This window comes from Danio aesculapii, chromosome 25, assembly GCF_903798145.1.
Source record: "Danio aesculapii chromosome 25, fDanAes4.1, whole genome shotgun sequence".
NCBI lineage: Eukaryota > Metazoa > Chordata > Actinopteri > Cypriniformes > Danionidae > Danio > Danio aesculapii.
The window spans coordinates 31,534,118-31,550,437 of record NC_079459.1 but is presented as its reverse complement, the minus strand read 5'-3'; the positions used below and the strand labels follow the sequence as shown (position 1 = coordinate 31,550,437).

Below are 16,320 nucleotides of genomic sequence, written 5' to 3'. Positions count from 1 at the left end.
TATGCTTTCAGACACCTTCAGAACATTAAAAACTCTATTAAAATAATGTAAATAAAACAAAATGACAAAGCAAAATAGAAATAAATATTAATTAAAAGTGAAAAATACAAATAATACAGAATCATGTGCACAATTTGCATTAATAAAAGTAAAAAGAAAAAAAAAGCTAGAAAAAATTGACTTCAGATGCAAAAAAACTCTTAAAATGAAATGTTTGATATGGTTTTGCATGTGATATATATGGCTAACTAATACTGTAAGTGTAATATTGTATATATTTTGTCAATATTCATTTGTGAAAACACTTGTAATGCTGTTTGTTTTGTTGTGCTACAGCGCCCCCTACTGATCTCTTCAGTCTGGATGAGGGTCTGGCTGCGTGGGCTCTGGGCTTAGGCTTGTCTCCTCGAGAGAGTCCAGAAGACCGCTATCTGCTCAGCCTGGCCTGTCAGTATCAGGTGGAGCACTACCAGGACTCCTACAGCCTGATGAGTGAGTACCAGACATCATCCCGAGCCTCTGTGCTGTGCTCAGACGTGCTTTGGATTCCATTAAGGGTTTTTCATTGCTTCCATGCAAAACAGTTTGATTTGATTTATAAAACCACATGGCAGTTCTTAAACGTGTGTGTAGTTATAAGTCATTTGCATATATAACATTGGTATCAATAAGGTTGTATTAGTTAATTTCAGCTAACATGAACAATTATAGTATTTATTGATCTTTGTTGATGTTAAAGGAAATCAAGCAGTTCATTGTTAGTGCTCAGTGCATTAACTAATGTTAACACAGCTTTTGATTATAATGATGCATTAGTAAATGTTGAACTTTTGATTAATAAATTCTGTACTAAAAGTGTTTGTTATTAGTTCATGTTAGGATATACATTAACTAATGAAACCTTACTGTAAGGTGTGACCATAAAATTATAGTATATAGATGTATACAGTGGACACCCCACTGTTTCTTTGGATTTATGATTTTGTTGTGACTTAATTTGATATTTAACAACAAGAGTGATTAATTATTGCTCCATTCATTGTTTCATTGTCATAGTGTGAATTTATTTGCCTTGGCATTTATATGTGCTGTTTTACTTTAAGAACAGTTTTCCTATGATGCTTCTCGCTACTGAAAGCGCACCTGTAACCATTGGCAACTGACTCAGTGTGAGAGTGTGTGTGTTCGGAGTTCGCTCCTGCTTCAGTATAAAGCAAACAGTTAATTTCGTTTTAAACAAAGTTTCCAGTCGTCATTATTGCTGCTAAAAGGAAAAGACAGAACAGATTTATAGTCACGTGTTTGAGTAAATGTTCATTTTTTGTTGAAGTCTGTGAACTACTAACTCTCAATTTAAGATGAAATCTTGTCATTTAGACCAGAGCATTTGATTTACGACCAAATTACTAAAAAGGTGCTACGATTACAAACATTTATATTCAAGTTTAGACAACACAGCTAACAAGAGTTAAGAAATGACTATTTGATTGAGTAAGCCTGATTTCCAATCACAACAAATAAAAATGTTTGCTGTTTTATTTTTAAATTAGGAAATAATATTATGCCATGTTCTGAAAGGGATACTTCACCCAAAAATAAAAATGGTCATTTCTTACTCGTTTCAAACCTTCATGTTATTCTTTTTTCAGCTAAACACAAAAGATCATTTAAAAAATGTTGAAAATCTGGTTACCTGTTTTTCAACTTTCTTCAAAATATCTTCTTTTGTGATCAACAAACATTTGTCTTCTATCGTATCTGTTTTGTTTAGTTTTTTTTTTTACTGTGGAAGTCAATGGTTGCCAGTTTTTTTTTGTTTGTTTTTTCCCAGCTTTCTTCAAAATATCTTTTGTGATCAACAAGCATTTGTCTTCCATAGTAAAAAAACAAAACAAAACAAAAATAAAAAAAACATACTATGGAAGACAAATGTTTGTTGATCACAAAAGAAGATATTTTGAAGAAAGTCGAAAAACAGGTAACCATTGACTTCCATAGTAAAAAAAACAAACAGATCATGCAGAAGACAAATGTTTGTAGATCTGAAAGAGGATATTGTGAAGAAAGCTGAAAAAAACAGGTAACCATTGACTCCCATAGTGTGTGTTTTTTTTTTTTTTTTTACTATGGGAGTCCAGCTTTCTTCTAAATATCTTCTTTTGTGATCTGCAAACGCTTGTCATCCATAGTATCTGTTATTTGTTTTTCTTTTTTAACTATGGAAGTCAATGGTTAGCCGTTTTTTTACTTTTTTCAAAATATCTTCTTTTGTGATCAACAAACATTTGTCTTCCATAGTAAAAAACAAAACAGATACTATGGAAGACAAATGTTTGTTGATCACAAAAGAAGATGGAAAAACGGGTAACCATTGACTTCCATAGAATCTGTTTTGTTTTGTTTTTTTACTATGGAAGTCAATGGTTGCCAGTTTTTTTCCCAGCTTTCTTCAAAATATCTTGTTTTGTGATCAACAAGCATTTGTCTTCCATAATTTAAAAAAAAACAGATACTATGGAAGACAAATATTTGTTGATCACAAAAGAAGATGGAAAAACGGGTAACCATTGACTTCCATAGTAAAAAACAAACAAACAAACAGATCATACAGAAGACAAGCGTTTGTAGATCTGAAAGAGGATATTGTGAAGAAAGCTGAAAAAACAGGTAACCATGGACTTCCATAGTGTTTTTTTTTGTTTGGTTTTTTTACTATGGGAGTCAATGGTTACCTGTTTTTTCAGCTTTCTTCAAAATATCTTCTTTTGTTATCAACAAACGTTTGTCTTCCACAGTATGTTTTTTTATCATGGAAGTCAATAGTTACCCGTTTAGTTTTTTCAGCTTTCATTAAAATTATTGTCTTCCATAGTATCTGTTATTTCTTTTTCTGTTTTAACTATGGAAGTCAATGGTTACCCGTTTAGTTTTTTCAGCTTTCATTAAAATTATTGTCTTCCATAGTATCTGTTATTTCTTTTTCTGTTTTAACTATGGAAGTCAATGGTTACCCGTTTTTCAACTTTCTTCTTTCAAATATCTTCTATTGTGATCTACCATTGTTTGTCTTTTTCTTGGTCCTTTGTAGTGTATTTTGTGCTGTATATTGTAAACTGAGCTGTGTGTGTTTGTTATAGCTGCAGCTCCAGACTCTGAGCCTCTGCTTCAGGTCACTCGGGGCCCCAATGGTCTCTCTGTAGAGCCGTCTCTTCATCAGGCCACTGACGCCACCGCAGTACAGCAGAGTGAGATGATGCCACTGCCGGTGCTAATGAAACACTCTGTCACCACACCACTCATTACACAGTAAGACACACACACAGCTCATCAAAAATAACCCTTGTTCTTCTACTTCTACTGATTGTTTCAAGGAAGCTATTGGGTTGAAATCGATCAATGAAATACTGTTGAATGCATACATACTGTCGTTTGTGTGGTTATTTTTATGTGGCGATACTTTTATTTTGAAAGATAAAATGATTATGAACCCTTTCATTCAAAAACCCAAATCTATATAAATGTGTCTTTGACTTGACAAACAAATATACACTTTAAAACATTTCTTTTACCAATTTTGTTATTTGGCTCAATGTTAAAATAAAACAAAACTATGTACAGTGCTTAGCGTATATGAGTGCACCCCCCAGAAATCTCTCATTTAAATGAATGTTTTCTAAAGGAAGCTTTACTATTTTCTATTTGTTCATATACAGCTGAAGTCGGAATTATTAGCCTTTTTTTAAATAATTTCCATATTATGTTTAACAGAGCAAGGAAATTTTCACAGTATGTCTGATAATATTTTTTCTTCTGGAGAAAGTCTTATTTGTTATTTCGGCTGGAATAAAAGCAGTTTTTATTTTTTTAAAAAATCTATTTTAAGGTCAAAATTATTAGCCCCTTTAAGCAAATTTTTTTCGATAGTCTACAGCAGTGTTTCCCAACCCTGTTCCTGAAGGCACACCAACAGTCCACATTTTCAACCTGTCCCTAATCAAACACACCTGAATCATCTTATCAGAAGAGACTCCAACACCTGAAGTTAATGGGTCAGAAAAGGGAGACATCCAAAATATGTACTGTTGGTGTGCCTCCAGGAACAGGGTTGGGAAACGCTGGTCTACAGAACAAACCATCGTTATACAATAACTTGCCTAATTACCCTAATTAACCTAATTAACCTAGTAAAGCCTTTAAATGTCACTTCAAGCTGTATAGAAGTATCTTGTAAAATATTATTTACTGTCATCATGGCAAAGATAAAATAAATCAGTTGTTAGAAATGAGTTATTAAAACTATTATGATTAGAAATGTGTAGAGAGAATCTTCTCTCTGTTAAACAGAAATTGGGGGAAAAATAAACAAGGGGGATAATAATTCAGGGGGGCTAATAATTCTGACTTCAACTGTATATTAAGTCAATACTGAAGCCAAATCTGGATCTAATCTAACAAAATAATGTACAATAATAGTCCAAAAATGTGTACACCCAAATGTATATGTTAAGGAAAAAATATAAAATAAAAATATCAAGAGAATCAAAAAATATCTACAATTTTGTTGAAAATTTTGTAGTTAGATTTATTTATTTTTTTTTTCAATATTTTGCATGAATTTAAATGTTTTATCTCTCATTCTCAGCGTGTCTATGGTCAATAAGGCTGTGGTGGATTATTTCTTCGTGGAGTTGGCTGTGGAGAAGCATTTCCAGACTCTCCGCCACTTCCTGCTCATGGAGGACGGAGAGTTTGCTCTTTCTCTCAGTGATCAGCTCTTTGAAAAGGTTTGAAAATTTGATGTGAACATTCATTTTCCTTTTTGCTTAGCCTTTGACTTATCAGAGTTTGCCACAGCGTAATGCAGCGCCAACTATTCCAGCATATGTTTTAAACAACATATACCCTTCCAGCTGCAACCTAGTACTGAGAAACATCCATACACTCTCATTCACACACACACACACACACACACACACACTGCAGTCAATTTAGTTCATCCAATTCCCCTATAGCACATGTGTTTGGACTGTGGGGGAAACCGGAGCGCCCAGAGGAAACCCACGCCAACACGGGGAGAACATGCAAACTCCACACAGAAATGCCAGCTGACCCAGCCGAGGCTCGAATCAGCGACCTTCTTGCTGTGAGGCGACAGTGTTAAGCACTGAGCCACAGTTCCACTTTTGATGTGAACATCACATGTGAATCCAGATTTTGCTAGCGAACATTATTCAATTCTTCTATGCAAGTTAATCCACTGAAAAAAAGACATGTTTGTTTCGGTAATCTTCAATCAACGTCTGAGCATTTGCTTCCACGTTTGCAGTGGTGGTCCTTCTCTTGATGTCAGTTTAATGCTTCAGCGTCCGTTAGTTTGTGCAAAAAACAGAAAGATCCCACCCCCACTTAATACTCAGTTTCAGTTGAAAGCACATCAACATACTGAAATAAGTCTCAGCAACTTTCAGTTCTCTGACTTTAAATGGATAGTTGAATGGATGTGTTTTCAGCTGGGCAGTGGACAGACCCCCGGTGAGCTGCTGACGCCGCTGGTGTTGAACTCCATCCTCAATAAGGCTCTTCAGTACAGTGTTCACGGAGACAGTGAACTGGCGGCTCACTTCACGTTTGCTCTGAGATACCTTCCGGAAATCTTCCATCCGCACGCGCCAGACTCTCTCAACTGCCTCGAGCTGCGGTACAAGGTCAGACACCGCTGATGATGCACACTTCTGTTTTTTTTTTTAAGTGACTAATTTGAGTTGACGTGAGGTGACGGATCACAGTTTTATTTATTAAAAAATATATAAGAATCTTATTTAAACAAATTTCCATAATTTTTAAAAACTAGTTGAAAATGATTATTAATATTAAAACTATTATGTTGAGTAAAATTTTAATTAAAAAAAATACAATTTTGATCTTTGTATAATAAATTTTAATTACGTTTAAATATTTCCTTTTTTACACATATAACAATATATATATATATATATATATATATATCAGTTCAGTTTCCTTTATTTTGTCATTTAAAGCATCACAGTAGATATTAATGCAGAATGAAATTACGTTACATTGACCCAGCAAGAACATAAAAAACATCAGAAGACACTATTAAAAACCTAGCATAATAAATAAGCATAAAAATATAGTTATATATAACATATAAACCATTTAAAAATCACAAAGAGAATAAATAAATACTTATTGCATGGTATTATAATAGTTCTACTATTGACAATTAGTGCTAATTTAACTGTTTAACCATTTATTATTACATGCTAGCTATCAATAATATTTAAAATGTGGTCTTTTATAAAAGTCTTATAATGACAGGATAAAAACTATCATGAAACCACACTGATCTGCTCTTCAAGCTTCAGTACCACTGCCTGATGAGCAGACTATGGCCAGGGTGGATCCCTTAAATGCTGCAGTATTTGCGCTAGATGAGCGTTGTGGAAATACAATATAAAACATCATGGATTTGTTTTTGCCATGAGGACAGTACGAGTTATTTTGTAGGATACTAACATTCAGCTTAAAGTATGATTTAAAAATGTACATTTTGATTGCAATGTAAGGAATTTACATACAGTGGACATTTTTGCAACAGTGGTTTGTTCTGTGGCCAAAATATTTTAAATATCTTAATCTTAAGGGGGCTAATAATATTGTTTTTTTAATTTTAAACCTGCTTTTATTCCAGCCAAATTAACAAAATATTTTCTCCTGAAGAAAAAATATAATAGGAAATACTGTTAAATTTTTTTTGCAATATTTTCCTTCTCAGCATGTCCTATGGTCAAAAGGCTGTGGTGGATTATTTCTTTATGTTTTAGCCATGAGGACAGCACATATTTTACTAGTTATTTTGCAGTATACTAGCATTTAGCTTGCTCCATTCAACATCACGTCAGTGCCAATAGCCTAGTGGTTCAGTGCACCGACATGTACGATGACCCGAATTCGATTCCCGGTTTGAGGTCCTATGTTGATTCCTCCCCTCTCTCCGCTCCCAATGCTTTCTTGTCTGTTCTTGTGATAGGATCCTTCACTATCCTATCTCAATGAAAGGTGAAATAACCCTAAAAATAATAATAAAAACATATCATTACTTAAGTAATATTTAAAAATATATATATATATTAGTAAAACTTCACAGAAAAGCTCATCAATTTCATTCAACAGGATGTGGTTTGTTTTTTCAACTTTTCCAGACTTGAAAATGGTCATTTCTCCATGTTTTTGATGAGTGAATGAACCCTGCATGAGGATTGCTGCTGCTGTGTGTTGTTCAGGTGGACTGGCCGGTCAATATCGTCATCACTGAGAGCTGTCTGAACAAATACAACAGACTCTTCTCCTTCCTGCTGCAGCTCAAACACATGGTCTGGACCCTCCGAGACGTCTGGTTTCATCTCAAGCGCACCGGTGAGACTTATCAGACATCAGCTCTTCTTGTTCAAATATAATATTACAAATAATATAAACATCAAATAATATTACAACCTCATCAAAATAAATGGAATGTAGCAGAGCTGGTTCTGTTGTTGATGCTGCTGCTGCTTTCCTCAGCTCTGGTTAAAGGTGCGGGTCGCTCGGCTCAGTTCCACCAGCTCCAGCTCTACAGACACGAGATGCAGCACTTCGTGAAGGTGATCCAGGGCTACATCGCCAACCAGATCCTGCAGGTGTCCTGGAGCGAGTTCACACACAAGCTGAGCAGTGCCAGCGACCTGGACGCCATTCATCGCACACACGCCGAATACCTCAACAGAGCCATCTTCAGGTCAGCTTACACACACACACACACGCACACAATCACACACACACGATTCTCCTAGCTTTCGGATTTGACTTGTCGTTTTATGAATCACCAAAGAGCACAGAATCAAGAACAAGCTGGGAGTAAATGTTGATTTGTGTCTGAACTTCAGGGGTCTGCTGACGGAGAAAGCAGCCCCTGTCATGAACATCATCCACAGCATCTTCAGCCTGATCCTGAAGTTTCGTGGTCAGCTGGTGGCACAGCGCTGGGAGCTCCAGCAGGGGGAGCCGGTGCATCCGGGATTCATCGCCATGCAGCAGTCCTACAACACCTTCAAATACTACTCACGCTTTCTGTTCAAAGGTTTGGAAAAACAATGAGCAACACACACCACTCGGTAGAGAGACACACACATGTACAGCTGAAGTCAGAATTATTAGCCCCCCATATATATATTTGCCCAATTTCTGTTTAACGAAAATATTTTTTCAACACATTTGTAAACAATACCTCATCTCTAATAGCTGATTTCTTTTATCTTTGCCATGATAACAGTACGTAATATTTTTCAAGATGCTAGTATTCAGCTTAAAGTGACATTTAAAGGCTTAACTAGGGTAATTAGGCAAGTTATTGTATAACGATGGTTTGTTCTGTAGACTATTGAAAAAAAAAATAGCTTGAAGGGACTAATCATTTTGACCTTAAAATGGTTTTAAAAACATTAAAAACTGCTTTTATTCTGGCTGAAACTAAGACTTTCTCCAGAAGAAAAAATATTATAGGAAATACTGTCAAAATTTCCTTTCTCTGTTAAACATCATTTGGGAAATATTTAAAAAAGAAAAAACAACAGGAAGGGTATTGTGACTTCAACTGTAGGTTAACTAGTTACTGGCTTAACTAAGTTAATTAGGCACAATAATTAATTAAGTTTGATAAAAATGTAAATGTTTTACAAAATATAAATAAAAAAAGCAAAAAAAGTCATTTAATTTCAGGTGGTTGGCAAGAAAATAATTTTAAGTTAATAATTTAAATAATAATTTAAAGTTTAAGTTAGATTTACTTAAGTTGCTAAAGTGAACTTAACTAACATACTATTCTACAGTATAGAATAACCAGATGAAGATATTCATCTCAACTATTACTATAAATTAATATTCTGCGGCTGGTTTGACCCTTAATCTGTTAAAAAAATCTAAAGAAATAATCCTAAAAAATCCCAACTCTAAAAAAAAAAAAGATTTTTCCAAAGTATAAAAAACACTTAATCCCAATCCCAATTCTACCGCTCAGCTTACGCCTCGTCTTGTGCATTCCTGTGAAGGGGTAGGAGTGTTCCCATTCTCTTTAGCTTGAAGGCGTAGGGCTTAGGGGAAAGGGTAGATACCCCTTCGAACCAAGATTTTTCAGGGCCACACTGGAAACCAAGGGGTAAGAAAATTTCCCAGAATACACCAGCCACAAAGGGAGTATTGCTGAATTCGGAAGTAAGGAGATCTACAAATTAGTATTTTCTTTGTCATTATAACCAATTTACAACAAACAAGCACCTGTTTTAATATATTCATAACTGTTTTTGTGTTTTGCCGTCATGCTAAAATAAAAACGGCTAAATTTCACGATCTATAGTCCATAATAATAGCTCCTGTATAGCAGTCCCACAACATTCTGACACTCGATGACACTAGAATCCCGTCAGAAGAGTACAAATTGTATAATCACAATGCAAAAAAAACCAAACAATTTCTTTCTTTGTCTCATTTCTTGTCCAAATAACCACAAATTCTTGTAGATCAAGGAAAAATATTGTCCGGCTTTTGCCTTCAGAGGAAATGTCAAATTTAGTTTTTCCTTAAAACAAGCTAAATTATCTGCTCAAGTAATCTTATTGATATTTGCTCGGAAATGTAGATATTTGAACATTGTGTAAGAATTAAAAACACTTCATCTTTGTTACACCTATAAACATACTTTTTTTTGTACCCAAACTCTACTGAAATGCTCAAAGACTTTATAAACACATGCAAACAATAAACTTTTACATTGTAATATATCAATGCTGAAACAATATATTGTGCAGCCTTAATAGTCATTATCATATCTTCTGAACAGAGTTAAATGACTACGTATGTGTATGTGTGTGTGTGTGTGTGTGTGTGTGTGTGTGTGTGTGTGTGTTTTCTCACAGTGGTGTCCAAACTGGTGGACAAAGGCTATCAGCCACATCTGGAGGACTTTCTGCTGCGCATCAACCTCAACAACTACTATAAAGACTCCTGATCTTCCTCATGTGAGTCAAAGATCAAATCTGTAGTGTTCAGTATTAATGTGATGTAAAATAAAATCTTTAATTTTCAGATTGCATTCTCATGACTTTTTAAATAGGTGATATTATGCCCTCTTTTTAAATAGAAGTCTCAGATGTCCATTATTATGTGTAAAGCTGGGTTCACACCAAATGTGGAACAGTGTGTCACTCGCTCTGATTTACTCACAGGATGTTTTTCCCCCTCAGTCAATTTTTGCTTCTTCAATTGAACTAAATGAGACGTTTGCTGGTAAACATGGCACATGATCTGAATCATTTGAGCCACACATCAATTATTTACACGTTTTCATTGATTTTTGCTTGTGTGATTACTTGCTTTTTGCATTTGGTGCGAACTCAGCGCATGTTTCAGCACTAAAAACCAGTTATTATCCTATGCTGTTAGTGACATTGTCTGCCTCTTTAAATGCAAATAAGCTGTTGTTCCCTGCCCACTTTCCAGAACAGGGCTACTATCTTGTCTTAGTACAGTGTTTCCCAACCCTGTTCCTGGAGGCACACCAACAGTACATATTTTGCATGTCTCCCTTATCTGACCCATTCACTTCAGGTTTTGGAGTCTCTTCTAAAGTTCTGAGTCTCTTCAGGTGTGTTTGATTAGGATGAAAATGTGTACTGTTGGTGTGCCTTCAGGAAATAGTGTTTTAGATACGTCTGTGTGTCTTTAAAACGCCTGATATGTGATTTTTATGTTCGTTCCTAGAAAAAACGTCTGCATTTCGTTCAGAAATAATAATACAGTGAGCTTCTAATTGGTCAGAAAGCTTTATTAAAGAGTTGTACATTCTGTCAAGACGTTACATGAGCATAATCTGACACGTCATGTTCATCAGTGGTTTATTTTTCGTCATGCTCAAGCTCGTCATGGGTTAAACTTCAGACGCGTATTGGGGAATATTAGAGCTAGACAAACACTATCCACTGAATCAATGTAAACAACAGTTCAACTTCATTCATTCAGAGTTATGCTAGCTAACTATGTCTCAACTCAAACAGCCGGAACCTTCAGTACAGACTACAAGTGGAAACGTGTTTAATAAACTGATCCTACAACAAATACTGAGGAATTAAAAAAAGAGGAAATGATTTAGCTTTGTTACTAGACTCACCCTGAGACTTTCTTTTCCCTCACCAGAATTTTAGACTCTTAATAGTGTTTATCTACAGATTTTGTCTGAATTTACTATTTCAATTGTGTGTATATATATTTAAATTGTATTAAATGTAAACAGACAGCAGGAAGTACTGTATTTTCCAGAAATTAAGCCCTGTATTTGTCATGTAAATAGTTTAACATTTATTTAAATACTTTCTAAATAATTACTACTGCTAAAAATGAACATCACACATGTAAAAGATGCTTTTAATTCTATTGTAATCATAGCACTCATTAATAAAATAATAAAACAAGCAGGACTTGTGTTCCAGAAAATACGGTGACGTCATACTAGTGGTTTTAAAGAAATTAAATTGCACATTTAAATAAAAACATGACAACCAACAATATAAAGAGGAAGGAATTAGCATTGTGCTGAATCCCAATTTGCATAAGCACTAAAAGTAGCATCTTTTAAATCCTAATATTAGCATGGAAGCATCTGTTACCTTAAAATACATTAGCAAACCGCGTCAGCTTTAGCTTTACATTCCTCGCCATTCTATCATAAATGTCTTTTTTTGAAGCAATATTAGCATGCAGAGAATATTTCATAGGTCTTCAGTATGATTTGAGATGCTAAATCACGTTATGCTAATTGGGATTCACATTTAATTATAAAGAGCGTCGCCATAAAAATGGAATGGTAGAGTTGATGGAATGTTATAATGTGCTGAAATCAGCTTTAAAAAGGTCACAAAGTGCAAATGTGTGTTTGATGCTTCATAAACGCAATCAAATCAGGGTACATTTATAGTTCAACGTAAAACAGGAAGGTTTTCTGTTGTGTTTTTGTTCAGATGATGTCTGTTAACGGATTCACAAAAATGACACTGTATTATTCATGTCAGACCAGTAGGCGGCGATATCATTCTGTAAGGAAAACTAAACATCTACGCCTATATGATCCTGTAACTAATGCTCGACTATAAACTGAACACATAATATGAAAGATATTGACACTAAATATAGTTTACAAATAGGTGACAATTTTCAAAAAAGTCAAATACTTCAGGACCCAAAATGGTTTCCACTTTTAGTCAAAAATAGTGTTATGGAAACAGACAGTTTAACAGTAAAACGGATGAAAAGTAAAGATTTTTTTTTTCTTAAAGGGACAGTACACGCAAAACTGATGATAATGTTATCACTTTGAAAAACTTTTACACGTTATGTTTTCAGGCCCCAAAATGCACAATTTTGACGTCGTTTAGTGTAAAATGGTGTTGTGTAAATGTACCCTAAGAAACAATTTTAACCATAAAAATATGATGAAAACAAGTTGATGTGACATAAAGCCAAACATCGGTGTTTTCATAAAATATAATTAAATGGAGATAAATGATGTCAGTTTGAAAAACACATACTTAAACAGGAATAAAATTTGACTTTTTTTTTGACTCCAAAATGCTGAATAATAACAAAACTATTTTAAAACAATGAAAAATCAAGGTTTTTTTTTGTTCTTAAAGGGACAGGACACCCAAAATTGATGATTCATCTAAAGCTGGGAAAGTGCTAAACAGATGAGTAGCATTTTAATACATGCCTGACTATAGACTAAAGTGTGAAACATCACTATTTTTGCAAAATATAGTTTAACGGAGATGTTATCATTTTAAAAAACATTTACGTATTTAAAACTTGACATTTTCAGGCTCTTTTTTAGTTTAAAATGGTGTTACATAAAAGCACCCTACAAAACAATTTTAACCTTAAAAATGATGAAAAATCAAGTAGATTTCTTTTCTTAAAGGGACAGTAAACTCAAAATTAAAGATCCATCTAAAGCTGGGAAAGAGCTAAACAGATGAGTGATGTTTTAATACACGCCTGACTACAGACTGAACAATGTGAAATGAAGTTCACAAAATCTAATTAAACGGAGATATTAATGTTAACATTTGGAAAAACAGAAAAATTTACGTTTAAAATTGAACATTTTCAGGCCCCAAATTGCTTTTTTTTTTTTTCCCCTTTTTTAGTTTACAATAGTGTTGCACAAACGTACCCTACAAAACATTATTAACTATAAAAACAATGAAAAATCAAGTAGATTTGTTTTTTCCTTAAAGGGACAGGACACCCAAAATTAAAGATTCATCTAAAGCTGGGAAAGAGCTAAACAGATGAGTGGCATTTTAATACATGCCTGACAATAGACTAAACAATGCGAAACAGTTTAACGAAGATGATAACGTTATCATTTTGAAAAACTTCTGCGCATTTAAAATACTACATTTTCCCCCCTTTTTTTAGTTTACAAAAGTGTTGCGTAAACGTACCCTTCAGAACAATATTACCCATTAAAACATGATGAAAAATCTAGTCGATTTTTAAAGAGACAGTACACCCAGAATTGAAGATTCAGCTAAAGCTGGGAAAGTGCTAAACAGATGAGTGGCATTTTAATACATGCCTGACAATAGACTAAATGCGAAATCGCTACTTATATAGTTCAACGGCAATGATAACATTATCATTTTGAAAAAATTTACTTTTAAAATTGAACATTTTTAGGCCCCAAACTGACATTTTTTTCTCCTTTTTTCATGGTGTTGCGTAAACGAAACTAATTTAGCCATAAAAATGATGACAATTCAGGTAGATTTCTTTTTTCTTAAAGGGACAGTAAACTCAAAATTGAAAATGCATCTAAAGCTGGGAAAGAGCTAAACAAATGCGAGCCATTTTAATTCATGCCTGACTATAGACTGAACAATGCGAAACATCGATGTTTTCACTAAATATAGTTAAAAGGAGATGATAACATTATCATTAAACTTTTACGCATTTAAAATTGTACATTTTCAGGCCTCAAAATGCATATTTTTTTTTAGTTTAACATGGTGTACGAACCATACAAAACCATTTTAAACCTAAAAATATGATGAAAATGATTAAGTTGATCTTTTCTTAAAGGGACAGTACACCCAAAAATGAAAAGTCAATACAATGAAAATGATTTACACTGGGAAAGGTATCGTTATCAGGTTTGTTGCGCTCACACACTCTATTGACAGTCATGCATCATCGCTGCACGAGGAACGACTTTGAACTGATTTGCTTTTCATTTTAGGGTGAATTACTCCTTTAACATGTAAACTCCTTTCTTTTTAATCCTTCGCTTTCTGTTCATGGTGAGCATCTAAAGCTGGGAAAGTGCTAAACAAACGAGCGGCGTTCAGTCTGTTTTTTGTTGTGTATGGAGATCTGGAGGACGTACGTGTGTGTGTGTGTGTGTGTGTGTGTGTGTGTGTGTGTGTGTGTGTGTGTGTGTGTGTGTGTGTGTGTGTGTATATCAAGCCTCTGACTCCTGCTCTTCTTGTCCGGCTGTTTCTGCGGTGTCTCCGGTCTCGTTGTCCAGCAACAGGAACTTTCCGTCGTTTGTGAGCGGCATGGACTTCATCAGCTGAGCCAGAGCTTCAGGATCCTGAAACACACAACCAAACACACGTTTAACAATAAGAAATGAACAACTCTATTTTCCCTCCATGGTGTTGTCGGTAACACATTTTTAAACTTTAAAGTGTTTTGTGTTCATCAGGATTCATTTTGGGGCCCAAAAATGTCAAATTTTACACATATTAAAAGTTAACAGATCTACAAATCTTGTGGTAAATACATTTGTTTTAATAAACTGACCCTTCACCTCTGTGACAGCCTAAATGAGGACGTTTGGAGTGTGTTTTTACCTTCCGGGCGTCTGCGATCTCCTTGGCCAGGTTGATGGTGTAGCAGATCTGAGGAGAAACAGCAGGAGAAGAGAGTTGAGCTGAGGTGGAGTGTGAGGTGTGTGCGCTGGTGTGTTTTTCACCTTCTCTCCTTCAGTGTTGCTCTCGAACACAAACACACTGAAGGAGGGCTCGTCGTCTTCAGCTGAGCTCCTCACCACAAACCCCATCAGACGCTCGTTCTCCTGATGAGCTGCGAACTCACTCACATCCTGCAGCTGGAACTGACACACACACACACACACACACACAGAGATTAACAAACATCAGGTTATTATATTTACTAGTTTGTTCCTAATTTAATATAATATATTTAATGTTATTTTAACCTTTACATTATATATATAAATAAGTTTTATTTGTAAAATGTAATCTTGATTGCATTTAAAAAAAATTATGAATTATTACATGTTAAATGGTTTACAGACATTACTATAATATAATAGTACTAGTCAGGGCTCCAAATTAACCTTTATTCTTGGTAGCACCGGTGCTCCCAACTTCAAAAATGTAGGCGCATCAGACAAAATGTAGGCGCACCCACCAAAAGTTATGAGCACCGTTACTAGACGTTTAATAAGAACAGATTTATTGCATTTGAAATCAAAACTAACACACAAACAAAATCTGCATGCGCTCCCGGCCCTGCACACACTGCTTGACGTGAATGAGATGAACTGAGCTAATAATAATAACTGTGCTGTTCTCACGGGTGCTGTCTGATTTTACAATGATATTGACTTATTACTTATTATGTCATCTTAATAGCAGTAATGGTGTTTTCACGAGCTTGTTATATAAGTGAATAACTAAATCATTTATTAAAAATGAGACTAAAAATAAATATGGGCTATACAAAAGATAATGCTAGATGTGTACACAGCCTTTTCAGCAACAGTGAATTTCTCACAGAGCTGAATATTTCACTATTTATTTTTATTTATTTAATATAATTACAGGTTCTAAGTTCTGTTTGTTAAAACCAAAAGTGTCTTGCAGTGCTGTTTTTGTAATAAATGGAAAGCAAATTACACTTGTCTCCTGCACTTTTTGGCTGATCTGGAAAAATGGGCCGATCCATGAGATTTGTGATGTTACACCTCTCATTCATATATATATATATAAATATGTATGTATATGTATAAATATGTATGTATATATATAAATATGCATGTATGTATATATATATATATATATATATATATATATATATATATATATATATATATATATATATATATATATATATATATAATTTAAAATGAGGAATATACATATATATACATATACATATATATATATACACATATATATATATATA

At 34.3% G+C, this 16,320-nt stretch overlaps 2 protein-coding genes across 2 annotated transcripts in view; one reads left to right on the top strand and one right to left on the bottom strand.

Moving 5' to 3' along the window:
* tubgcp6 (tubulin, gamma complex associated protein 6) overlaps positions 1 to 15,135 on the top strand; it is a 43,059-nt gene extending 27,924 nt beyond the window's left edge. The window contains exons 18-26 of the mRNA XM_056452098.1: positions 337 to 492; positions 3,138 to 3,306; positions 4,643 to 4,784; positions 5,511 to 5,705; positions 7,305 to 7,437; positions 7,582 to 7,795; positions 7,944 to 8,137; positions 9,969 to 10,070; positions 14,929 to 15,135. Of these exons, the coding sequence (XP_056308073.1) occupies positions 337 to 492; positions 3,138 to 3,306; positions 4,643 to 4,784; positions 5,511 to 5,705; positions 7,305 to 7,437; positions 7,582 to 7,795; positions 7,944 to 8,137; positions 9,969 to 10,060 (1,295 nt within the window). The 3' untranslated portion in view covers positions 10,061 to 10,070; positions 14,929 to 15,135. The remainder of the gene's footprint in view (positions 1 to 336; positions 493 to 3,137; positions 3,307 to 4,642; positions 4,785 to 5,510; positions 5,706 to 7,304; positions 7,438 to 7,581; positions 7,796 to 7,943; positions 8,138 to 9,968; positions 10,071 to 14,928) is intronic.
* The window catches only part of appl2 (adaptor protein, phosphotyrosine interaction, PH domain and leucine zipper containing 2), a 34,407-nt gene continuing 32,628 nt past the window's right edge, over positions 14,542 to 16,320 (bottom strand). The window contains exons 19-21 of the mRNA XM_056452097.1: positions 15,083 to 15,223; positions 14,961 to 15,008; positions 14,542 to 14,698 (exon numbers count right to left, since the gene is read on the bottom strand). Coding sequence (XP_056308072.1) covers positions 14,567 to 14,698; positions 14,961 to 15,008; positions 15,083 to 15,223 — 321 coding nt within the window. The 3' untranslated portion in view covers positions 14,542 to 14,566. The remainder of the gene's footprint in view (positions 14,699 to 14,960; positions 15,009 to 15,082; positions 15,224 to 16,320) is intronic.